At 37.9% G+C, this 26,451-nt stretch overlaps 1 protein-coding gene across 1 annotated transcript; it reads left to right on the top strand.

Moving 5' to 3' along the window:
• Nucleotides 1-25,273, top strand: LOC138696017 (uncharacterized). The gene is made up of 7 exons (XM_069820490.1): nucleotides 1-1,614; nucleotides 3,542-3,717; nucleotides 9,208-9,418; nucleotides 14,295-14,506; nucleotides 17,217-17,321; nucleotides 19,888-20,131; nucleotides 25,147-25,273. The coding sequence occupies exons 1-7, from the start codon at nucleotides 14-16 to the stop codon at nucleotides 25,220-25,222; spliced, it is 2,625 nt and encodes an 874-aa protein (XP_069676591.1). The 5' UTR covers nucleotides 1-13; the 3' UTR covers nucleotides 25,223-25,273.
• The last annotated feature ends 1,178 nt before the right edge of the window (nucleotides 25,274-26,451 follow it).

Raw genomic sequence — 26,451 nt, 5'->3', positions numbered from 1 at the left:
TTCAATAACAGCCATGCTTGGGGACTCATTCTCTGCAATGATATACGTCATCTTCCTGCTACACAGAACAGGCTCTGACCTGTTGTCATGCCGACGAAATGACGTGGGTTACGAGGAGGAGGCCTTGGGACAAATGAGCGGGCAGATAGTATCCAGATTCTTCAGTGATTACTACTGCGTCACAGTGATAACTGAATCCAACAACAGTGCCGCTGCGATGTTCCCGCATATGCCAGTAAATGCCGTGCCAATCATCCATCTCCTTCGGGATGCAGAATCTGAGGCCAACTTCGAGGATCTGCTACTGGAGTCGCTCAACCAGCGATGCCTGGCGTACATCGTGCAGACCCGAGATCTTGGAGGCATGGTGGACAGCTTCAACAGGATGACCAGGAGAGCTTTCCAGCGCATCAGCAGGAAGTACCTTTATCTGCCCACATTAATGGTGTCCACTGAGGAGTGGGAGCAGGGAATTAGAGCCATCTTTGGCACGAGGGCTCTCGATTTCATGCCGGACTTAGTTGTAGTTCGGAGACAGGAGCAGATGAAACTCGGAAATCTAGCATCAGGAGAAAAAAGCTTTGAGAACTGGCAGCAGCTGCAAAATGTTGATAATGACGAACTTACAATCGATTTAAGATCCCATAACTCTCAGGAGGTTGCAGCTTTATCTCTTGAGATAGAGAACTGCGTTGGCTCCTTTGACAGAGGCAAGATTTCGAGGCAACGAAATCACAATAATTGTTCCACTAAGAAGGCTAATTTGAAAGTCAAACAGTTTGATAACGAAACAATTTTGATTTTTCAAGACGTAAAGAAAAATTATGCCGGTTTCATGAAGAATGGTTCAGAATTTGATAATTCCCAATTTGAGGGGAAGAAACCAAGAGCACAAAATATGTTCAGCAATATAATAGAAACAGATGGCTCAAGTACAGAAGGAATTACATCAGAAAAGAATCAATTGAATGATTTTGATTATAGTAACAAATCAAAAGTTGAGAAATCCACATCAAAAGCAAAACTCGTTAATAATTTTGGTATAGAAAATGAGTCACAACTTGAAATATCGATGTTGGAAAACAGGCGATCTGAAACTGAGATTTTTGGTGATGAGGACGTGAATGGTCTGAAATTCAGTGGAAAACAGATGGATAGCTCAGAAACGATTTTTTCACTTCAATCTTCAGGGTACACATTTGACTTGATAACACATTGGTTTAAGGGTCGAGATCCGGGTCAGCAAATACTTCTTGACAAATGGGTATCTGGCAAAGGCTTCTTGAGTGGGTCGGACCTCTACCCAGACAAACTAGGCGACCTAGAGGGAAAGCCCTATTACATCACGACGCTGCCCTACCCGCCTTTCGCTGTGCTGGACATCGAAGTGGATCCGCCTGTGAACGACGGCTTTGAGTTCCGAGTGGTTAATGAGTTTGTGCTCAAGCACAACATGACGTACGAGGGTGTGTACGACCTGGACAACTGGTGGGGCGAGATCTGGGACAACGGCAGCGGCAATGGCCTCTCTGGGCTAGTGGCAGAGGACCGCGCGGACGTGTCCTTCGCTGCGGTGTACCTCTGGCTGGACGAGTACCGCTTTACCGATTACAGGTACACCTGTAACTTTTATGTAAAACCTTCCTTTTCTTAAAGTACTGTGTGTCAGTAATAAATAGACAGTGGATGTGGGAAGACTTATCGTTGAATATAAGTGCACATTTACTATATGTTACATGTTTTTCATTCAGACCATTGGCTCAACAGGTTTTAAACGTAAACAGACGACGTCAACATGCTACTGTATCTCCGTACAGTCAGAAGGAAAAGAAAAATAACGTACTGTATTAGTGTAGCACATACCTCATTCAGTCCTTGTCATCATTGATGCAATTACCAGCGTTGCAGTAAACGACGATATATTCTCGTAAGTTGTCGAAGCTGAAACGTCTTCGCCTATCGCTTAAACAGTTTTTGCATCGAGAGAATTTCTGAAGAAAACCTCTAAAATGGGAATCACTCAATTCTTTTAGAGGAATATTTGCACTGAGCATCATGTTGCACGTGTCGTTTAGACCCGCACAACTAAATGATGATAATGATGATGATGATGATGATGATGGTTCCTCAGATTTCATTTCAACTCATTTCCTGTGCGATGTACTGTTGCAGTGTTTCTCTATAGCCTGAGTTGTTCTGGTTTTTATTTCAATTTTACATACATTACACACGATATTGTCTTCGTTAATACATAAAATGTCACTCTCATACTTCTTAATTGCATTTCGTATCTCGAAGCGAATTTAACATTTTGACTTCGACTTTATGACTGGATCAGCACTACACTATTCAACTCGTACTAAATACTTGAGCAGGATAACATAACTGCACACATTGCGTTGCAATGTGGACCGGGGTTCCTTCGTTCTGTACGCTGCTGTACTCGCCAGGTACACAAAAGACGGACGACGCGGCACGTGCCATATACTCCGATACGAAACAACTTCACTTTTCCTTAAGTCATCCCGCATCCACTGCCTAGTAATAAACATTCCCAAATATTGAAAGTGTCTGGCCATGCAGTCAATGTGGTGCAACGTAATTTTGTGCATAATATTTATTTTTGGTCCTATTGTTTTATTTTTTGATAACTGAGTCTCTAGCAATTGTGATAAGTGGTTTATGCATTATTGTTAATACGCAGGGCCAGTTAAAAGACGTAAGAGATTAGACATATTTACAGGGTTCCTACAAAAGACCTTTCCAGTTTCGAACACATGTAATTTACGTTCTATGAATCTGAGATGCATGAAAATAGTAACAATGGAAAGAGAAACTTAAAAAGTTTATATGATGAAAGACGAATGAAACGGAGAAAAATTCTCTCCGGCACCGGGATTTGAACACGGGTTTTCAGGTCTACGTGCTGACGCTTTATCCACTAAGCCACACCGGATTCCCGATGTCGGGAGAGAATTTTTCTCCGATCCACTCATCTTTCATCATATGATGACGCAGAATATCATAATATACATCACAATGGTATGCGAAAAATAATCACTTTAGTGACGGCGCTTATTCCGTCGGATCCCGGCCACTTAGTCACTCATAACGAGTGTCATACATCAGTCCATGAGGGTAGGCCACTAAAGGGAACCCAAGAGATGGAGCTTAAACTGAGAGGATTCGATCTGACATCGGGATGGGAATCCGGCGTGGTTTAGTGGATGGAGCGTCAGCACGTAGAACTGAAAGCCCGGGTTCAAATCCCGGTGCCGGAGAGAATTTTTTTCCGTTCCACTCATCTTTCATCATATGATGACGCAGAATATCTGCATGGAAATGTCATATGTACTTCGATACATCATAGTAATATCAAAAAGTTTAGTTCCTTACTTTAAAGATGTCCAATGTGCTTCCGCCCCCCCTTGGCACACAACAAGCCTATAGCAACGGGACTCAACATAAGTAAAGAAAAACTTCAAGTTCATCTGGTTGGAACGATATAGTTAATTCCAGCTTTGTTGTGTTTTTATTTCAGCGTCACATACGGCTGGAGTGGTATCACGGTAGTAGCGCCTAAACCGACTCCCCTGCCTGGGCTCAAGGTCCCGTTGTTACCGTTCTCCAAGGGTATGTGGTTGGCGGTTTGCATATATCTGGTCACGACGACGCTGGTCCTCTACTCACTGTCGAAACTGACACACAAACTGCTAGGTAAGCTGTCAAGGTAATCCAATCGCATCTCCCCTGTCAAAACTCAGTAGACAGGGAACACAATCACACTTCTTTTCAGGAGTGAAGTGTGATTTATCCACTGAAATTTTAGGTAGGCCTATACAGAACTCATCTGACGTTCACAGACACACATACTTACTTACTTACTTGCTTACTTACTTACTTACTTACTTACTTACTTACTTACTTACTTACTGGCTTTTAAGGAAGCCGGAGGTTCATTGCCGCCCTCACATAAGCCCGCCATTGATCCCTATCCTGAGCAAGATTAATCCAGCCTCTACCATCATATCCCACCTCCCTCAAATCCATTTTAATATTATTTTCCCATCTACGTCTCGGCCTCCCCAAAGGTCTTTTTCCCGCCGGCCTCGTAACTAACACTCTATATGCATTTCTGGATTCGCCCATACGTGCTACATGCCCTGCCCATCTCAAACGTCTGGATTTAATGTTCCTAATTATGTCAGGTGAAGAATACAATGCGTGCAGCTCTGCGTTGGGTAACTTTCTCCATTCTCCTGTAACTTCATCCCTCTTAGCCCCAAATATTTTCCTAAGCACCTTATTCTCAAACACCCTTAATCTCTGTTCCTCTCTCAAAGTTAGAGTCCAAGTTTCACAACCATACAGAACAACCGGTAATATAACTGTTTTATAAATTCTAACTTTCAGATTTTTTGACAGAAGACTGGATGACAAAAGCTTCTCAACCGAATAATAACAGGCATTTCCCATATTTATTCTGCGTTTAATTTCCTCCCGTGTGTCATTTATATTTGATACTGTTGCTCCAAGATATTTGAATTTTTCCACCTCTTTGAAGGAAAAATCTCCAATTTTTATAGTTCCATTTCGTACAATATTCTGATCACGAGACATAATCATATACTTAGTCTTTTCAGGATTTACTTCCAACCCTATCGCTTTACTTGCTTCAAGTAGAATTTCCGTGTTTTCCCTAATCGTTTGTGGATTTTTTGCTAACATATTCACGTCATCCGCATAGACAAGAAGCTGAAGTAACCCGTTCAATTGCTAACCCTCTGAGTTAACCTGAATTTTCTTAATGGCATATTCTAGAGCGAAGTTAAAAAGTAGAGGTGACAATGCATCTCCCTGCCTTAGCCCGCTGTGAATTGGAAATGCATCAGATAGAAACTGGCCTATACGGTCTCTTCACAGACACACATACGTTTCAAAACTTTCATTTGCCATGTTTTCTGTTAATACCTCCTATATCATATTTTCCTGTGGAAGGTCGAGACACTAAAGACGGATGACAACAAATTTCTTCTACTATTTACCGATGTCCCGGTCCAAAGCAACAATTAAACTTTTTGTCGTTGATGTTAACTTCACATATTGGTCCATAATGAATCCCGTTCACAAATAAAACATATTGACTGGTTTTTATATGCTGGGTTTGAGGCTTTTCCTCTATATGAGGCGGAGAAATAATAGCATGATGCAATATTATGCAGCAGTAACATAACGCATCGTGCAATCATTGAGCAAGTAAAATATCAGATATTATCCGCATCAGCTTACTTCATACCGTAAGGTTGAAACCTAACCATTTTCCCCCATTACTACATATGCAAGTGTATTATGGTGATTTTCTAGTTTGAAGGTTGAATTTTCTTTTGCCAACTTCATTTCGAATTTCGATACTGAGAAATACTACAACTGGTAGTGATTTTCTAACTGCAATGTTGGCAGCAGGAACAGCTATTGTCGGTAATGCAAATTATGAAAATTCAAATTGTTCTAGATTTCTGAGCCGATTACTGGAAGCTAGTGAAATTCGAACATACTAATAATTAATTAATATCAGTATTAATATTAATACATAATAATTATTTTATGTGTTGAGTTGCGTTGTGGTTACAATTCAAGATTATAGTCAGGGAAGTGTAAATAAATATAACATATGGTAAAAACATCAAGTTTGCTATCAATTTCTAGTTCTGCCTCTTTATTGAAGAAAACAAATTTGCTTACTTTTATATAGCCTATAATCTTTCAGACAGGTTCAGAAGTATGCACATCTGTAATAATAATTCTTCAACCATTACTAGATATTCACAAACAGTAGAACTTTATAATCGTATGGTCGGTGTGACGCAAGACAACTTGAGACAACACAGAACAAGATTTGGGTTAGAGATGCAGTTACCAAGAAAGATAAAATTATATTTACTTCCCTGCCAGTATTGCAACCCAGAGCAGATCGAATATTGTAGTCGGAAACGTTATCATTAAGGCCATAGCGAAGAACAACAACAACAACAACTGTATTGACAGTTATTTATCATTTTTAAAGCCTCGTTCACACTTTTCAAATAGCTTTAATTCAAGTCACGCGATTTCAAGTAACCTGAATTCAAGTTGCAGTTCAGACATATTCAAGTTATTTTATTTTCAAATAGGATAAAATGGCGTTGATGGAAGTTGTGCAATTAGGAATTTCTGTAGTAGCAAGCCTCCGTGCCAGGGAAATGATAAATATATTGAAGAAATGGATGACGAATTGTTCAGTATGTGCTAGGAATTAGATAACTAAGAGAAATACACGACCATTGACCATTACAAATAGAATAAGTGAAACCTTCAAGCAGATATAATAATTCTTAATGTAAATATAGTAAAATATAAGCTCATCTGATTTACTATAATTTAAAATAATTATCTTGAAGCTGTTACAGTTCCCAAAAAGAATGTGTCAGCCACATTGAACTATGCCAGTTTCGACCGATAAATGTCATCCCTTCAAGCAACGCTCTTCTTAATCCCTCTATCTTCCTTACTTCTTCTCTATCTACAGTTTAATCGTTTTTAATTGTCTTTCTTATCTCATCTGTGTCCATGTTAAAATCTCTGCTGTTCATTTCTTCAATAAACTCTTCTTTCTTGGCAGCTTCCTTTGCATTTCTGTCACGAAACTTTGCAGTTTCTATAATCCACAGGCCTTCATGAGTTTTACACAACTTCAGAAACTCAAATACACTATCTACCAAAAAGTAATTGGGCACTGTTTTTGCTTCTTTAGAACCTCGTGTACCACCTCTTGTTGCTATAACAGCAGCCACCCTGTCAGACATGTTCTCCACTAGTTTGTGTAGGATATCCGCTGGAATGCGTCGCCATTCCTCTTGCAACATGGCATTCTGTTGGACAATGGAAGTTGGCTCCATGTTTCGGCGGCAACTATGCAGTGGTATGCAGACAATAATGTTCACCTGTTGGACTGGCCTGCACAAAGTCCTGATCTCAATCCTATTGAGCACCTTTGGAACGAATTGGATCAGCGATTGAGGCTTTGGGAGATGCGGCCAACTTCCATTGTCCAACTGAGTGCCATTTGCAAGAGGAATGGCGACGCATTCCAGTGGATAATCTACACAAACTAGTGGAGAGCATGCCTGACAGAGTAGCTGCTGTTATAGCAACAAGAAGTGGTACCACGAGGTTCTAAAGGGGCAAAAACAGTGCCAAATTACTTTTTGATAGATAGTGTATTTCGTCATTATTTCACTTACTATTGTTTCCTATTATTTTTACTTTCCCAGTAGAACAGAAAAACAATCAGCTGTTAATTTAACGCTCTTAAAACAGCTGTTATTTAAATTCCCGCGCTTTTCTCCTTGAATTCAAGTTATCAAGTGACGTTCACACTTTTCAAGTTCTTTCAAGTGTCATTTGAAATCAAGTAAAAAGTAAAAAGGGATTCAACTTCACTTGAAACTTGAATTCAAGCCGTTACTTGATTTTAAGTCAACTTGAAACATAGTTCACACTTTTCAAGTTCGTCGAATCAAGTGACTTGAATTCAAGTTACTTGAAAAGTGTGAACGAGGGTTAAAGGTAGAAACACATTATTGCCACGGCACGGCACGAAATGTGATTTCCTGTGCTGTCACGTTCTGCATTCAATGTGTGGTATTCGTTTTCTCCATTTATTTACGTTGCTTAGAATCACACTATTCCCACGCCACGGACGCCACGTCCTCTCCTGTGCAGCACTCGTGCCATCACGTTTAGATTTTCTGTCGCACCGGACATTGTCGGACGGTGGAGAGCACGTGCAGATTCATTATGGAGGAATATATCATTGAAAAAGTAAGGCAATATGAATATATGTATAATTTTAAGTCATCCAATTACAGAGACTTAAACATGAGAAAAGAAGCTTGGGAGGAAATAGGAAAAGAGATGAATATAAGCGGTGAGTACTGTATGTTAACTTATTTCCAAGAGCTATTCCATCTCAAATCGACCGAAATATAGAGAAAATTGACCTTAAAATTTCTAAATACAATGAAACTTTTTTTGTACGTAGAGAACAGTGATACAATGAGTATAAAAAATGCGAGGTTTTTTACTGATCGATTTCATATGGAATAGCCCATAAGTAAATCATCAATTCAACTTAACCTCATTATTACTACTATTTTATTATTATTATTATTATTATTATTATTATTATTATTATTATTATTATTATTATTATTTTAGGAGGTACATCAGTGTAGATGCGACCATACACATAAAAGTGCATATTAACAATGACTACAACAGCTGTACTGTAGACATTAATCTTAATTTTGCGATCTACCTCGACGAACAACATTTAATTGCCAAGGCACTGAGCCTAGAGAATTAAAATATTCCTTCAAGGTTTCTCGCACTTGAAAAGACTCGCGTGTACTGTTTCTTCTCAAGTGGTCTAGGTTTCTTAGGGCACAGGTTGGTAGTGAAAGTGCTTGCACATCAGGCTCAAACATATTGTCTTTACATAGCATATTATGCAGGCAGCATGACGCAAGTACAATTCTATCGACCATGTTCGGTTGTACCTCCATATATCTTCGAAAAATTCTCCAACGAGCAGTCAAAATTCCGAATGCATTCTCGACCACATTTCTCGCTCGGGAAAGTCTATAGTTGAAAATCGTTTTTGTTTCGTCTCATCTAAATGGTGCCTGCCATATGGACGCAGAAGATATTTTTTTAGTGGAAATGCTTCATGCCCAACAATTATGTGTGGTTGTGGCTCCCCATTTTCAACTAATGGAGCATTTTGTGGCACATTTAAAGTATTAGATTCTAGTTTTTTCCCAAAGCGTGAATTAGCAAAAACACACCCATCACTGTTTCTGCCGTAAGAGCCTACATCAATTGCAATAAATTTATAATCCGCATCAACCAGAGCATTTTCGATGTCTTCTTCAAACTCTGAAGAACTACTGGAACTACTAACCCATTCACCTTCCATCTCTGCTACAGAAAGCTACTGAATAAAATAGCGACTGAACAGATTGTAAGTTTAGTGTGAAGTGGCATGGCGTGGCGATAATGTGCACACAACGCGACACAGCACGTGCCTTCCAACTTATATGATCTCACAGGAGAACACATGCCGTGGCAATAATGTTTTTCCGGCTTAATAGATTCTGTTCTGTGCAGGAGGAAACCTGCGCAACCAATACTCGACGTTGGTAGAGTGCGCATTCCGCACGCTGGGACTGTTCGTGCTTCAAGTACCGGACGACGAGCGCGACCAGACGATGCCGCGCCACGTGCCCATGCGCCACCTCGTCAATTGGCTCATCCTACAGTTCCTAGTCATCACAACGGCGTATGGCGGAGGTCTCGCCTCCGTGCTCACGCTACCGCGGTCAGTAGTGACAAACAATACCAGCTGTACTTAATTTATTGTTTGTCGGACGTTGGCAACAAATGTAAAAATTGTTATCCCACCATTACAAACATAGTGATCTGGGTCTTATTTAACGAAAATACAAATAGGTTACGGGTAAAACACTTAACAATTTTCAGAAATTGTTATGTACAAGTTAACTGCAAAGGTACGTCTGTAAGCTTGAGTATAAGCTACAGATCAAGAACTTCTAATTTGGCTAGAAAATTAGTATCAATAAACTTCTGTAAGATTTTATTTAAAAAATTGCACCTTCTTGTGAATTTTCACTCTATAGGCAATATAAATCAGTATCATAAATGCTATATCTGAAACAAGAATATTTCGTATTCTTCACATTGTTTACTGACAATAAATTTGGTTAAATTTTCCCAAGTTTTCAGTTGACAGTGATACCTTGCGAAGTATCAACAATATGTTGTTGTAAAAGAAAATTTCTTGAAAGAAATCAATACCAATCTTTTATGAGGCACTCAGAAGCAAAATGATACAAGTGACGTTTAGTAAGTTTTGAGACAAATGACTTTGAAGTTCAAAAGGAAATTTAAAAATCTGTCACAGGACTATGTTGCTGTAAATTTACAGTTCTATCATGTTGGTATCTATATTTTTTTTAACTTCTAAATAGAAATTATCTATTCTTAAACAGTTTAAGAGGCATATTGGTCCAACAAGTTAGCATATAAATGAAATAAGTATAATAATCCTTCAATAACTGTCTTATTAACCTAAAAATTAATACAAAAATTACATTAGGTCATTACACAATTAAACATGACTAGCGCTTTCGCCAATTAATGGCATCTTCAGGTCTATTAGCATATAGTAATGCTTTGAGCATAAAGGCATAGATAAATGGCAAGATAATAAAATATGATGAATTGCATGATATGAAATTGAAGGAGATTAATTAAAAACAATATTACATGAATAACTGTACAAACACAGAATAATGTGATGTTAATCACTTGAAGGCGTAGTGGTTGTAGTGATTAAACTTCATATAGAATCTAAATGTTAAAATACAGAATCCATACATTTAATAGAAAGCTAAAAGAACATTTGTGCAGCGTAGAAGTGTGAAGATAACATAGTTAAAATGGGTAAAAATATTGCAGCAGTTATCACGACGCAAAAAATGGGTAGCGTGTTAGGAATCTGTAAGAATCAATAAAAACGTATAAGTAAGAAAGTGAAAAATATACGGAGCAAAAAGGAAAGTTCTCTAATAAATAGAATAAATTACAAAATTTGAACCTGTAGGAAGAACCGATGTTTCATGGCCAGTTGGGAGGTGTTGACTGATGCATTCACATATGAAAGAACCACATCATGATGTAAGTGGAGGGGGGTACATGTTGCAGTAAGAAGAGCTCCTATTGGCCAACTTGAATAAAGAGTTATTAGGATTAGGTAGTTGTTCATAAAGTAAAGAATTATTATTACCGAGAAATTTAGCTATACAAAAATTCTTCTGAAACTAAATTGATATTTCCGTTGTTAATAGGTTTTAAAATTTGTAAAGCATCTGACATTTTTTTAAGTTCATGGTTATTCTCTATTAAGTGGGACGCAATTTTTCATCTATTACGTCTATGACAAAAATCTGCTTTGTGTTCTGAATATCTAGTTCTGTAATTTCTTTTAGTTTGGCCAATATATTTCAGTGTACAATTCTTACAATGCAGCATGTATACTCTACCACTAGCATATTTATCGAAATTACAAATATTATTAGGAATGACATTATTAAGTTTGTTACCAGTTTTGAAGGTGACCTTTACACTTTCTTTCTTCAGAAAGTTAAGTAACTTATATGCAGACATCGTGTTCTAGGGCAAATGCCTATTTTGTTTCTTTAGGAGAAAAGTAAAAATAATTATTAATATTTGTGTTTCATGGAAATTGAAAGGTATTCAAAGAGTTTTATAGTGCCCTAAAATGCCCTAAAACGGTTATTAGAGCCTAATTTGTTAATATTCGCCTAAAAATGCCTAACTCACTGTAAAGTTTCGCATTTTACTCTTACTTTTTATAATTTATACATGCATTCACTGCGAAATTTAAGGCATTTAAAAAGTGGAAAGTTTGCTTCACACCGGCCATGAAACCATTGATAAAGGAAACAAAATGTTTTGAATCTCACGACACTCGCAATAGATTTCACCGAATTTAACATGTTTGGAGGCATAAATGCCGACAAAGAACCAACCTTAGTTTTGAAGCAGGCAACAATCACAACATGTGCTGGTACCGATTCAGAGATATACTATACTATAAAAATGACTGTTTTCGGTCTGAAACCGATTAGCTGTACTGCCCTTCAGAGTGTCATAAAATCACAATTTTTGGAGAAAGAGTGTTTTTGAAATATTTATGTAAAGTCGTAAAACTGCGAATTAGTAGGGTAAACCGTTACAAAATATTTAAAAGAATGGCCCTCCTAGTGTTCATTTGAATGCTCGTTAACAGTTGCTATTTCCCTCACCTTATTTGTGTTGAGAAGTTTTGAGCGGTAGTACGTTTTCCTGTGAAGTTTAACGCGATAATGCCGAAAAATATAAGTGCAAAATCTACATTGATTCGGCAATGGCTAACAGAATATTCAGGATTCACTTATGATGGAAAAATAATATTCTGCAAGATTTGTAGCAAACAGGTATGTAACAATAGTTGAAATATATAAATTCTATTAATTTTAATGAGTAGGCCTATAATATTTATACATTGACTGAGCTATCCTGAGGTATAATTCTTTTTAAGACCACTACACTTGAACCTTTTAAATTCCGATAGTTAAAGTATTTGCAGGTCATTAAAATTTTGATTGTTCGAACCCACTAACTTTGTGATAGAAATACGGCAATACAACAATTAGGATTTTATTTTAATTCAGTTTACTTTACATTTTTAGATTTCGCAAGAAAAGAAGTGCCACCTAAAGCAGCATGTGCAAGGAGCGGCTCATAAGGCTAAAGCTCAGCAGAAAAATCAACTGCAACAAACTTTACTAACACAGCCTACTTCATCCAATCTCAGCAGCAATTTCTATGCTGATTTAACCAGAGCGTTTGTTGCTGCTAACATTCCCTGGAATACAATTGAAAATCCGGTTTTAAGACAGTTTTTACAAAAATACTGCAAACAAAATATCCCATCTGAGTCGACCCTAAGAAAAAATTACTTAGACAGAATATACAATGAAACTTTAGCTTCCATTCGGGAGGATATAGGTGATTCTTACATATGGGTCTCTGTGGATGAAACCTCAGATCCTATGAATAGGTATATAGCAAATATGGTAGTAGGAAAACTTAGTCCTGATGGGCCTTCGATTCCACACCTCGTATGTGTTAAGGAACTTTCGAAAGTGAATAGCCAAGCCATTGCTTATTTTGTAAATAAAGGCCTACAGTCTTTATACTCAGGTAATATAGACGATTCTAAAGTTCTGTTGTTTTGTACTGATGCTGCCTCATACATGGTTGCTGCAGCTCCACTTCTTAAAACATTTTATCCTAACCTCACGCATGTAACCTGTCTAGCACATGGCCTTCACAGGGTTTCTGAAACAATCCGGAATGAATTTCCTCTTGTCAATTCGTTTATTTCTAACACAAAAAAATGTTTTTGTAAAGCCCCATCCAGGATTTCAATATTCAGAGAGAACTTTCCAGATATCCCACTCCCACCTCAGCCGGTTGTTACACGATGGGGAACTTGGATTCAGTCAGTGGTGTATTATTCTAAGTATTTTAAAGAAGTGGTCACAGTTATTGATAAATTACCTGAAACTGATAGTGCAGCGTGTGTGAAAGATTGTCTGAATGACTCACGAGTGAAAAACGATATTGCCTACATAACATCAAACTTTTCTTTCATACCTGCAAGCATTGAACAATTAGAACGTGAAAAACAATCTCTTTGTAGCCAAATAGCAATAGTAAAGAAAGCTCAAGTGAACATACATTCTGCTTTGGGCGAAACTGGGAAAAAAGTTAAAAATAAGTGGGACAACGTATTAAATAAGAATGTAGGATTTTCATTGTTGGAAAAAGTATCAAGAGTGATATCGGGGGAAAGTGTAAATGTTCCAGTAAGTATTGATGTTTCTATTGTACCTAATTTAAAATTTGCGCCTCTCACATCAGTTTCGGTTGAAAGAAGTTTTTCTGCTTTCAAAATGATTCTCAGTGACAAAAGGCAAAGGTTAACTGTGGAGAATTTAGAAAAAATTCTGGTGGTGTACTGTGCAGATAATTATAATAAAGTCTGAGCATGGAACTGAATTTCAATAACTTAAAATGAGTAATCTTGATATCAATAATCATTATTTCATTAGTTTCAATATATTAAATTTGTGCAGCTCTGTTTATAAATATAATATAGTATTCTTTTTTAATGTTTAAACATACTTTTTTGTGCGTATTTTAGTGTATAACTAAAAATTTCAGCGAAAGAAATAAGTATGATACCTTGATGTGCCTAAAATGCCTATTTTCATTAAAATAGAGCCTAATTTTACAAATTTTGAGCTTATTTTAGGCGCCTAAAACTGCAATTTTTAGTGCCTAAAAATCCGATGTCTACTTATATGATACATTATAATAGAAAGACATTACATTCCAATATTTAGGTTTTTTATTATCTGTTAAATCAGTGAGTGTGGTATCTGATTTCTTGTTTAGGAGGGATTTCCTTTTGAAAAGATGTCTATCTACCATTTTCTTGTTAAAAAACCATTTTCTATTGCAAGCCCAACTATATATTTGTATTTTTAAAGATAATTTTACGCTGCACACATAACCCGCAGTCTGATCTGTTGTTTTTGAAGGTTTACGCCGCCCATAGAGACTGCGAGCGACCTGGCTGCAAGTGGTCTGCCCTGGGCAGCGCTGGACGACGCCTTCGTGTTCGGCATCAAGGAGTCCCCCGACCCCGTCCTGCGTACCCTCACTCACAACTTCCATGTTGGCACAGAGGAGGAACTCACGGCTCATACGCGTATGGGTGACATGGCCTTCGTTGTAGAACGTCTTAAAGGAGGTTTGTGGACAGCCAATAGATAGCAGTTCAGATGTGGGTATGACGTATACATAATCAGGCTGGATTCACTAGGCAAACTTAGTCATAAACATAATATTCTGCATAAATAAAAAAAAACAAAAGAATTAATATTTGGAATAAGAAACGCGCTGAGACCGGACTGATTCCCAAAGCTGCATGAATGACGTCGTGTTGATTCCCGTTGTGTTTCCAACATATATTTACATCAGGTTTGAGTTGATTCCTCTGCTTCCTCAACCGGAAATTTTGTCATATTATTGAAATTATAAACGAAATTCAATGTAGCACTTATGTAAAGCTTCCAAGCAACGAAAATAACAACAGAAAAAGAGAAATAATAAATCACCGTAGCGAAGCATCACATCTGCTACTTTACTACACAGTACAAATTATGGTCCACGTCTATACAATTCGATAATAAAATTTCATCCAGAATTGACTACTTTAAGCAATGAAATTTTCAGATCCAGAATTATAGTACATTATGCAACGAGCCTATAATGATAGTAATTAAGACGCAAGCACAGTCTAGTATATACAGTCGCGAAGCTCAATACGTAGTAAATATGCAAACATTAGATAGTTGCTCACCACTAGGATCGCTAATATCGCCTCATTACAGGCAATGCAAAATAGTACCGTCACAGTCTATTGTTTCTAGCACCCTCAAAACTCAAGCTTCGTGACTGTATATAGTAGACTGTGACGCAAGTATGTTTGTTTATGAAACGAGCGCAAGCGAGTTTCATAATTTTCATACGAGCGTCTTAATTACTATTATAGGCAAGTTTCATACGACTTTTTATGCTCGACCATATTTCTAACTTGAAATTAGTCAGAAGTATTCATTTTATTTGTATCTGATTTAAGATCGGAAGTGACCTTGTGCATAGCTCGTGTGAGATGTGCGCAGACGCGAAAGTATTGATTTTTTCCGAGGAACAATAATGTCATTGATCTTGACGTAGAGAATAACATGAACTAATTTTGGTATAACCTGGAAGTTGATTTAGAATTGAAAAACGAGATGACAAATAGAATTTATTTGAATATTATTTACAATTAACGCTAATTATTATAGTAACAGAACATAACCTTCTGCGACAGTATTGGATTTCCAGCCTCCGTGACGTTTCCCTCGTTATCTTTCGATTGCATATCCGAGAATAATCGAAAACCTGAACTTTAATGAATAGGTGTACTTTAATGACATGCATTAAAGGACTGCTACCAGGTGTATAATTACTACATTTCGGCATGGTCGAGCATAAAAAAATTTATATGACAGACTTCCCTGTATTATAGTTTGTACCATGTATTGTAAAACAAGTTCATTTCTATCCTAAGAATATTTTTTCTATCTTATCTTGGTTACTATATCAACATGACCTGTATTAATTATACTACTAATAATAAGTTAATATTAATCCACCAATCTCAACATCGTCTCTTTTTTCACTCAGTTATTACTAGTATTATTATTACTAACTTTATTATTATCATCTTATATGACCTTTTTTCATAAGTATTTTGTCTACAAAGTATGTATATTTATGTATCTTTCCATCTACTCTTCTTAAGAATGTGATCTTAGTGCAAGAATTTTAAATTTTATTTTAGAAGCAGTAGAGATTTCTATTTTTGTGAATTACCGGTATGTTGCACGACTTAGAGACGGAAGATGGACGCAGAAAGTCAGACTATGGGATCCCCGCATTGGCAAGAGATCACGCGGAAGACCAAGACGAAGATGGGCCGACCTCTTCAGTGAACGAGTAGGAAGCCATTGGTCAGTAAGAGCAAGACATAGGGATGACTGGAAAAACATAAGAAGACAAGTGAACAGCGACTAAAACCAGTGCGACAGAAACAAGCGAACAATACCAAACTGTGCAGAATGTGAACCAAGTGAACAATTCCACTCTTACGCGGAGTAGCTCACCGCATGAGGCAAATAGAGCTATCCCTCTATAGGAGGAGGCCTTTGCCCTTAACGGGACATTTTTTAGGCTAATCATTTCATTTCATTTCATTTCATTTCATAATCTGTGTAATCAGAATCTTAAATTTTAATTCAGAAAAAATAGGTATGTTTGGTGAACAAAGTAAAATTGTTGTATGTCATCTTCAAGTCTTTCTATCAAAACGGAACTGTCCCCGAACACTAGCTTTGCTCTTTCGGGGTACTTTCATGTAGCATTTTTTTATGTATATGTTATTATTAAATAAATCTAAATCTAAAATCTAAATTAGCCGTTTTCCGTGTGTTGAAAGTTCCTTCCAAACATTAAGTGAAGATTTTTAATAATTGCTAAGTTCTATACTTTATTAACAAATTCAACATATTTTAAACACAGGTATGTTGAAAGTTTTTCAATTTTAGATCATGATTTTATTGAAAAATTTCACACATTTTTAATCACATATCTATTCACAAGAAACTGCGTGAAGTAGTTATCTTGTAAGTAGACAGTCTTAAGTCTACAAAATGGGAAGGAAAATTCCGGAATCAACTCGGATACAAACTAACATGAATCCATTCAATGACTGGGAATCAACTCGAATATCAACCATCCAGGACCCCTTCGATAAATGGGAATCAATCCGGACGTTTGGGAATCAAATTGGCTGCAGTAGAGAAACGTACAATCCTGTAATCACAACACTCCATTTTTTTTTCCTGTCGCAGGTAGGTTTGCGTTGCCTCCGCACATCACGGAAGAGTCTATGGAGTATCTGAGACTAATGCAGGAAGACATATTCTGGGGACACTGCGTCTTCATGATGAGGAAAGGTAACGCTTCAATCTCATATTTTTGTAAGAATGCTAAGTCTATCCAGAACTATAGTGAGGGTCGCGTAAGAACAGTTCCTAAACAGCCGTCTTGTCAATGTTGCCAACTGTTACCAGATATCACTATATGAAGTAAAATCACGATCCTACATACTGAATGACTTATTTACTTAGCGTACTTTACCTTTATTTTGGAAGATTATTCTAAATAATTCAATAATTTGTAACATATTTTCGTAGGCAAACTATACGAGAAAAAGATAAAAATGTTAGGTATTTTGTCTGGCAATATGAAATTCATTGGTTTGACTAAGCAATTTATTCACGAAACCTAACCTAAAAATGTATTTTGTTTGACTACATGAAATTATTAGTACTAACTCCGAAAACCGAATATCACTATGAAATGTATGCTTAAGAATACTTATTGCTAATAATTTTAGTATTCTAGTTATAATTGCTGTCTCTGTGAGCATAATTCCTTCTTCATTATTTTCTTTCGGTTAAATCTGAAAGAACAGAACGCCAGTAGTAGAAGTTATCCCCACTCTCGCAGCACGCTTTACGCTTTCTTGGTGGAGTCGCTGTCATGCTTTTTCCTCATTTTGACATTATTGTAATAGAAATCTAAATAGGAAAGAAATTCATTGAAATGTGAAATCGTATTTCTATCGATTACCCACCTGCATTATCACACCCAAGTATCTATGTTATATTTATTTACACTTACTTGACTGTAGTCTTGAATTGTAACCACAACGCAACACATAAAATAACAATTATGTATTAATATTAATTAATTATTAGTACCTATGTTCAAATTTCACTAGCTTCCAGTAACCGGCTCAGAAATCTGGTAGGCGTACAATTTTAATTCCATGGAATTCCAGTACCGACGTCTGTCTCAGCTGTCAACATAACAGTTACAAATCACTATCATTTGTATTATTTAACAGTATCGAAATTCGAAACGAAGTTGGCAAAAGAAAATTCAACCTGCAAACTACTGTACTCCAACCAGGAGAAAGTCTCAGGGAAATGAGACGCAGCGGGATGATCCTGTGAATGAATGTTGATGTCATAAGGTCACACACGTGGGTACACGCATCTCCATTGGCTAACTCTCGAAGCACAAACGATAACACTGATACACACATATTTATACTACCCTAGTTACAAAATTAGATCACGGTTAATTTCCTGGTCTTTTAATCCCTCCATACAGGAAATAACATATGCAGTAGAGCGCATGTTTTTTAAACTGACGTTATGACGGTAATATAATCTATCTACTTCGGTCCAATAGATGACGCAATAGTAAGCATATTCCTTTCACGGTTAATCTCCTGGTTGGAGAACAGTAGAAAATCACCACAGTCCACTAGCATATGTAGTAATGGGGGAAAAATGGTTAGGTTTCACCCTTATGCCCACGTGCATCAACGTCGGTTAGTGTAACCATCGGTTAAAATTTTCACCTAATCCCTGATTAAGCATTTTTACGGTGGATCGACTCGGTTACGACTTAAATAGGAGATTAACCACAGTAATCTCTAACCGGCCAAATATGAGCGGTTAAAAGAGATAACGAGCGATTAGTAGAGCAAGTAAAGCAAAATGGTGGCCAGAACCACAGGTGATTATTTCGAAGACGATTATTATTGTACAGTACTTGAATTACTTGGATAGAGCGTGAGCGTGAAGGTTCTTTAGTGGAAAGAGAGAATTCTTACGAGGAATTAGGTGACAGAAAATTTCAAGAGGGATTTCGTTTATCAAAATCTACAAATGGATCACTTGAAATAACACAAGAACAATCATATTTCTCCTACGGATCGGCTGCTTATATTACGATTCAATGTAACTGTTATTTTCTGTATTTTAAGAGGGAATACTCGAATACCGGTATTTCTTTCTCTATGTCACTGGCTGAACAAAGAGAGGTTATGGATGGATCTTAGGATAATGTACAATTCCCTGGTGTAAATGGAGTCCAAGATCGTACACACATTCCTACTAATCTTCTGCATCCTTTTCCTTTATGGATATTCCATCTTTTTTATATAATACATTTAAATCTAGTAATTAAGTCTATCGATACTTCAACCTAAGATTGGGATATAATAATTTTTGGATTCAATTTTCCGTTTTGTACGATTTTAACCTAACAGTACTGAAAAATAAAGAAATGGAACTCACAAATATAACAACGCCCAAAGGCAAACAAATGCAATGCAAAAATGTAGGATACGTTCATTTCGATGTAGAACATAGTGAGCGCAGTTGTTTTTAAACGTTGACTGTTATCTTTGCAGCGGTATTGATGCTTTCCTTTAGTCATTTTGTAGAAACAATGTACCATCATAGACTTTACTCTGGTTAAATGAGGTGTCAGCTAGCCATGTTTTAGTAATCGGTGATTATGAATGGTGCACATAAATTACATTTTAACCACGACTATTGTTTAACCGTCGTTTCGTAATCTATGATTACTGCGTTTTTAATCAATGTTGATGCACTTCGCCATTAGGATATGACCCGGACTATACATTGACTCACGTTTTAGGCACCCCTCACATGCACAACTTCAACCGCGTGGTGAACAGCCTGCGTGAGGCGGGCATCACTCTGTACTGGGAGCTGCAGGTGGTGCGGGAGTACCTGTCCGAGCGCCAGCAGCTGGCCGTGGTGCAGAGCCGAGCGCTCCCCGACCTGGGGCCCAAGCAACTGCGCCTCGAACACGTCGAGGGTGCCTACATACTCCTGTTCCTGGGACTAGGCATTGCGTTTGTCTCCTTTCTCATCGAGAGGTGAGAAGAATGCAGCCTTCGTAGAGTGAGTGAGTGAGTGAGTGAGTGAGTGAGTGAGATTTCTGAACATTTTCTTTTTTCCTCTGTTAAGGCATTATGTGTAGAGTTCGTGGTTTTTCGCTTTAGCAATATATGCGAAATGTCTCGATGATATACAGTGAAACCTCTCCTTACGGACACCCCCAAGATACGGACACTCCTCGTATACGGACAGATTTTTATGTCCCAGCTGAAATTATATAGAAATAATGATAAATTTAACTCTCATTTACGGACACTCTCAGACACGGACACGGACAGCTGTTTCACAGTCCTAAAGCTTGCTTTACCTCCTGATTACGGACAGGACTTGGATTTCAAGACCTCATGTGTTACAAAAATGGAAAATTTAGTTTTGAGAACTATACAGAAATTCCTTAACATGAAAGAAGACATTGGTCTCGTAGGCTACCACTAGCCCAGCCGGCTACCCCTTGTTAGCTGGAAGCGGGTGGATAAACAAAGTCATATAATTTAACCAATCTGATGGGTCCAAGGTTTCCGCGATCGTGAAATTGTATTCGACACATGATACAGTTAGTAGGATTATTCTCTTCACTTCAATCAGTTGTTCTGTTTCGAGAGACATGGCACCTGAACGTAAAGGTAAAGTTGAAAACTGTAAATTACAGTACTGCATAGGCCTAACTGCAGACCTAAAAGTGACTTCAGTAACGAAGTCCCCTGGTGCTGCCAGAGCGAAACCAGAGAAGAAGGACTATAGGATGAAGCCACTTCCTCCCCTGGAGCTGCCAGTCTCGTCTCGGATGCTTTGCGCGTTAGTTTTACCCCTCCCCCTGCTGCCCCTCGCCTTGAATCCAGAGTTTCCAGGCGCTGCAAAATTTGCAGCAGTTTGTCAGTAGCGCGCAGTTTTAAATACATTTTCTTTAATGTTGTGAGTATAACAAGTGCAACAATGTCTAATTCTGTACAATATTTACAGTCTATCAGTTCAGTACCTTAACAATTCACGAGAAATGTGAAATTAAGTGCCCATCAATTGAATATCATAATGGAAAGAGCCGCTAAACAAAATACAAAGGCTCGCATATTTTTTTATAATTTATCCAGTATCCCTGCTTTCTTCTCTCGATCTCCATACCGTCTGTATTAGATTAATGTGTTTCAAAGACAATTCCATCAACTGGGGCAACAAGATGGATTTAAAATAAGAACAGTAAATGTTGTTCATGAGAAGAAGGAGCCATTGCTAGAATGTTTTCAAACCATAATGGAATCTAAAACTTCTAACATCACAATAAATGAGAGAAGCGCCCTGGTGCGTACTCTTGAATATCCTGAATTCAATTTCTGGCTCAGTTATTTTTTTCATTTATTGATGTATCATGTATATATATATTATACAACCAACTACAACATCGCCAGTTAGATATTTCTAAGGTTCAAATCTGCATATAAGAAATTAAATTATGGTTTATTTAACGGCCTCGCAACAGCAGGGGTTATATCAGCGTCGCCCGGAATTTTGTCCGCAGGATTCTTTTAAATGCCAGTAAATCTACTAACATGAGCCTGTCTCATTTAAACACAATTTACAAGATAAGGCGCATGGAACTAATCTTTAAATAAAGTAAGTTGCCTGGTTTATTTTTGTATGCAGCCCCCCTTAATTCAATACCCACGAGCCGCCACTGGACCTTGTGCTGAGTCCTTGAAGGCAGGAAAAGAGAAAGGAGGCAAGGACAGAGAGAGAAAGACTGTAGCGTGCGACCACAGTCTAGCAGGGCTATAGCCCTGACAGTCTAGTATATACAGTCGCGAAGCTCAAAACGTAGTAAATATGCAAACATTAGATAGTTGCTCACCACTAGGATCGCTAATATCGTCTCATTACAGGCAATGCAACATAGTACCGTCACAGTCTATTGTTTCTAGCACCCTCAAAACTCAAGCTTCGTGACTGTATATAGTAGACTGTGGTCGCACCATAGTCTAAACGACATTTCATACAAGTTGAGAGGAAGCGAAGGCATTTCTTTCCCCTTCTACTTTCCCTAAGTCCGTCAGGAACAGACCGGTAGCTGTTACCTCTTATACGTGCAACCCCCAAGTTGTACACACAAGAAAATAAAATATTAAATAAAGTACATAAGTGAATATAAAATACAGTGACACAGATGTCTGACAATTACATGTTTCAGTATATTTTAGTGTCGTTCTTACAATATTTTCAACTAATAATTAATTAAATTAAGGGATGTTAGTTGGTATTATGAAGTCGGGGGGGGGGGGAGTGACACAGTACAGATTGTTCCGTTGTGTATGCTGTAGAGTAGCAACTAGCGGTGAAGAAAACATTTATCTTTGCTGTCAGTAGGTTTCTAATGTGTCAGTTGATATAAACAGCAATAAAATGAAATACAAACGCTTAGGAATATGTATGATAAGTACTTTCTGGTGTTAAATTTTAACGTACCTTGTTAACATGTTTCGACCTATTTTCGGTCATCTTCGGAACTGGTCGTTGTTGGTCTTGGCGCCTCTTGTTTCCTGTGTGGGTGCGTTCGTAGTGTAGAGTCAAAGAGTGTATGTATTTTGAAATTGAGTTGTGTGTTGAGAATTCCGAAGTGATACAGTGTTAAAAGTTATATAATCAAGATGTACAAACGTTTAGCATAGATTATCGAAATATAGATTACCGGTAAACATTTTCAGTAATAAGAATTTTCACTATGTTCAAAGTCAATTAGTCGAACTTTAGTGAGATGAATAGTAGCATCTTCCCCTTCAGGGATGGTAAAGAAAGTGAGTAAAGGGGAAAGCCTATCAACCAAGCTGAAATGGGGATTATTATATACAGTCACGAAGCTCAATACATACTAAATATGCATCCATAGACAGTTGCTAACCACTAGGATCGCTAATATCGCCTCATTACATACAATGCGAAATAGTACCGGCACAGTCTGTTGTTCCTAGCACCCTCACAACTCAAGCTTCGTGACTGTATATACTAGACTGTGGTGCGACTGTAGTGGACTCCGTTCACCGGGAATGACAAGCGCTGAAGCCGGGCCAGCTTGCCGCCGAGTGCCGTAGAGAATGTATAGATCGCTCTGTACAATTTAATGTGTTAATATTTTAAATTAAAAATGCTAAAAAACCACGAACTCTACTGCTCCAATCCTAAATGCTACACTATTAGATGCAGGCCTACGCAAGAAGTAGAGATTTTGCAGCAGACTGACCAAATTATGTGCAAAAAAGAAAAGCAGTTCCTGAAGAGGAAACGTCACAAGAAACGGTTCCTGTCACCTTCTGTGGATGAATTTGCAGTTGTTCGTATTTCTTGAAATTATTTGCAAGTTTCCTGCATTCGGTGGACAATGAAGAATGACATACTGTATTATTAATACCATCATTACTAGCACTACTTTACCATTACTGTCATTAACAGCAGGTGGTCACCGGCATAGCTCAGACGGTAGCGCGTTTGCCTGATGATCCAGTTTTGCGCTCAAGCGTGTGTCCGATTCCCGCTTGGGCTTATTACCTGGTTGATTATTCCCCAACTGTAAGGCGAATGTCAGGTAATCTCGCCAAATATCATCCCGATCACTAATTCCAACGGCGATAAATAACCCAGTAGTTCAGCGGTCATCAAAACACTGCACGCTCGGGCTAGCGTCTCTTAGGCCCATAACACACTTGAAGAGTTTTCGCTAGCGAGAAATGTGTTGCGAGAAAGAGACGAAGAGCCTTCCTCCACACACTTGGCCAGTTCTCGCTATCACAGATCACACCTCGCTATGATCATCTATGCACTGCCTTCATGCAGAAAGCATTTTTCTGATTATAGTAATCACTCGTTGCGTTGGGGGGAAATATTATAGGTTATGTATTTACGTATATTGTCGTACTTAAATATATAACCTGTAAGTATATTGTCGTAATTTACAAATTACGTACGAACGCTATGTTGAATTCTTAGTATTCAGATGATGAGGAAATGGAGTTACATGAACATATTTGTTCATGAAAAGAAGAAGTAGGCCTAAAATTAAAGCCGGAAATATCTGAAAATCACATTATATCTTTAAGAAAATAAGGGCGAGTTTTGGACACTGGTTTCGATTTGAATGATGATACGTTTAGGCGTTATTTCAGGTTCAATGGACCACAGGTTTTTTTTTTTTGCCATTCATGATATGATAAAGAATTCTTTGCTATATTCTGATTAAAATTACGTAAACTGTTAAGACATATAGATATATTATTTCAAATGTTTAATCAATACTATTAAATCTCATCAAAATAAAATATAGCCCTATTTATTTTCAGATAATATGATATTTGTCTCCAGATTTCTTCTTTAAGTTTCGTGTTTTTATAGTTTTCATCCCGTGTATCATATAAATAGGCCTACGGATGACATCGTACAAGTTCGATAAGTTTCTGACTGCAATTATCAGCCATCTTTCCTCATTTTCAAATAAAAACAATACAATTCATCGCCACCCGTGATATCTTTTTCCACATTCAATCGTCATAAAGAGTATAAATGTCAAACATCTTTGATAAATGTGTCAAGAAAATTCGCTGAGCTACCGATTCCAGCGAGAAACACGAGCGAGGTTTTTGTCTCGAGCGAGAATCTCTTCCAGTGTGTGGACGTCCATCTGAATTCATGTTATCCATTTTTTTTAATTTTCTCGCAACACATTTCTCGCTGGCGAAAACTCTGCAAGTGTGTTACGGGCCTTACCCGCGGAGACACAGCCCTAGCATACAATCGTCGCTGCTGGTGAGTATGCTGTCTCTCTATCCCTTGTGCACGACGCAGCAGAGTTCCATGCACTCTGCCCATTTCAGCGAAAGCTGACGACCACTGCAGTAGTTGATACAGCGTTGTTAAATAACCAAGTAATAAAAAGCAGCAGCAATTTGCAACGTTTCGAAGCGACCAACAAAATAAAATATGTATCATCACACTAATCTTTAATTTTTTTTTTCAGGGTTACTAATGCGATGCGCACCAAAAATCAAAGATTATCTACGGAACAGAAGAAGATGCAGAAATACACACACTGAGCAGGACCTCGTCCTGTAGGGCTACTTTAACTCTGGATACGGAGGAAATTCATAGTTTTTAAAATTTACAAAATAGCCATAATTTACTCGTAGAAATGTATTTCGAGTTACATACAGTATATTAAAACATAAATTTGCTTAAAAGCACAAAAGATAGTTATTTAAATTTATAATTGTTAAAAATCTTTTAGTACAGTAAAACATTTTCACACAGCATACTCACACTAACACATAATTGTCACCCTCGGAGATTTTAGCAGTCTTCAGGACGATAAAATTCAAATTCTTCCGGGAGGGAAGTAAAGCTGTGAATTACACGCAGCAGAAAAATTAACCCTCTCCCTGATAAAGTACCACAGGTTAAACCTGTCGGTTATTTCTAGAACGTGTACAATTTTGACGGTGAATAACCTCTGCAATCGAAAGCGACGTTAAATAAAATAATATTACTACAGAGAGAGTCAAACCTAAGGGTCCAACACACTCATGCCGGTTCCCGGTAGGCTCATCGCTAGCCCTCGCGGATAAGGAGTTTGACTGTGACAACAACCTCCTCACCCCTCATCATCACGTAAGTCTTGCATTATATATAACGTTTTCAAACAAACATATAGCCCGAATAAGCTCCTTACAATACTTGATTCGTTTTCACAAACTCGGCCAAAGCTGACTCCCGCAGCGTGTCAATACCTTCCATCGGAAGAAAATGTACAACTAGTTCCATAACGAGACAAAACTGCTAGTCACATAACTTATTAATTTTAACACACACACACTATACTGGGTGTTCATTTCAAAGTGTGTCATGACGTCATTATTGATGAGTCAGCGATTTGAAGCGAGTTTCAGCTTTTGTGTCAGAGAAGTTGCCTAGTAATCAAGGCGTTCAATCTGAACTTGAGAACGTGTACGGTATAACTTGAACGTCGTAGCAACAGATGGCGGTCTGTACGATCTGTGTGCTATCATAACCTCTTTCGAACTGTGTTTTGCGCGGCCAAGTCGTACGCAGGGTATTTGTTATCATCGGTTGCGTACGGTAACATTCCACAATACAAATCAAATGCTCCGAGTCCATGTTGACCGTCGAAGTTAAGGTCAACAAGTACGTAAGTAATCGTCTTAACCCTCTCCCCATATCCCGACAGTAAGAAAAAACTCACCTCAGTACATGTTTCGAAACAGTTCACATTCCTGCCACTACCGGCGTTACCGTACGTATCGGTAAG

This window comes from Periplaneta americana, chromosome 3 (assembly GCF_040183065.1).
Source record: "Periplaneta americana isolate PAMFEO1 chromosome 3, P.americana_PAMFEO1_priV1, whole genome shotgun sequence".
Taxonomy (NCBI): Eukaryota; Metazoa; Arthropoda; class Insecta; order Blattodea; family Blattidae; genus Periplaneta; species Periplaneta americana.
The sequence above is the reverse complement of the archived record's forward strand: the minus strand, read 5'-3'. Positions and strand labels throughout refer to the sequence as shown.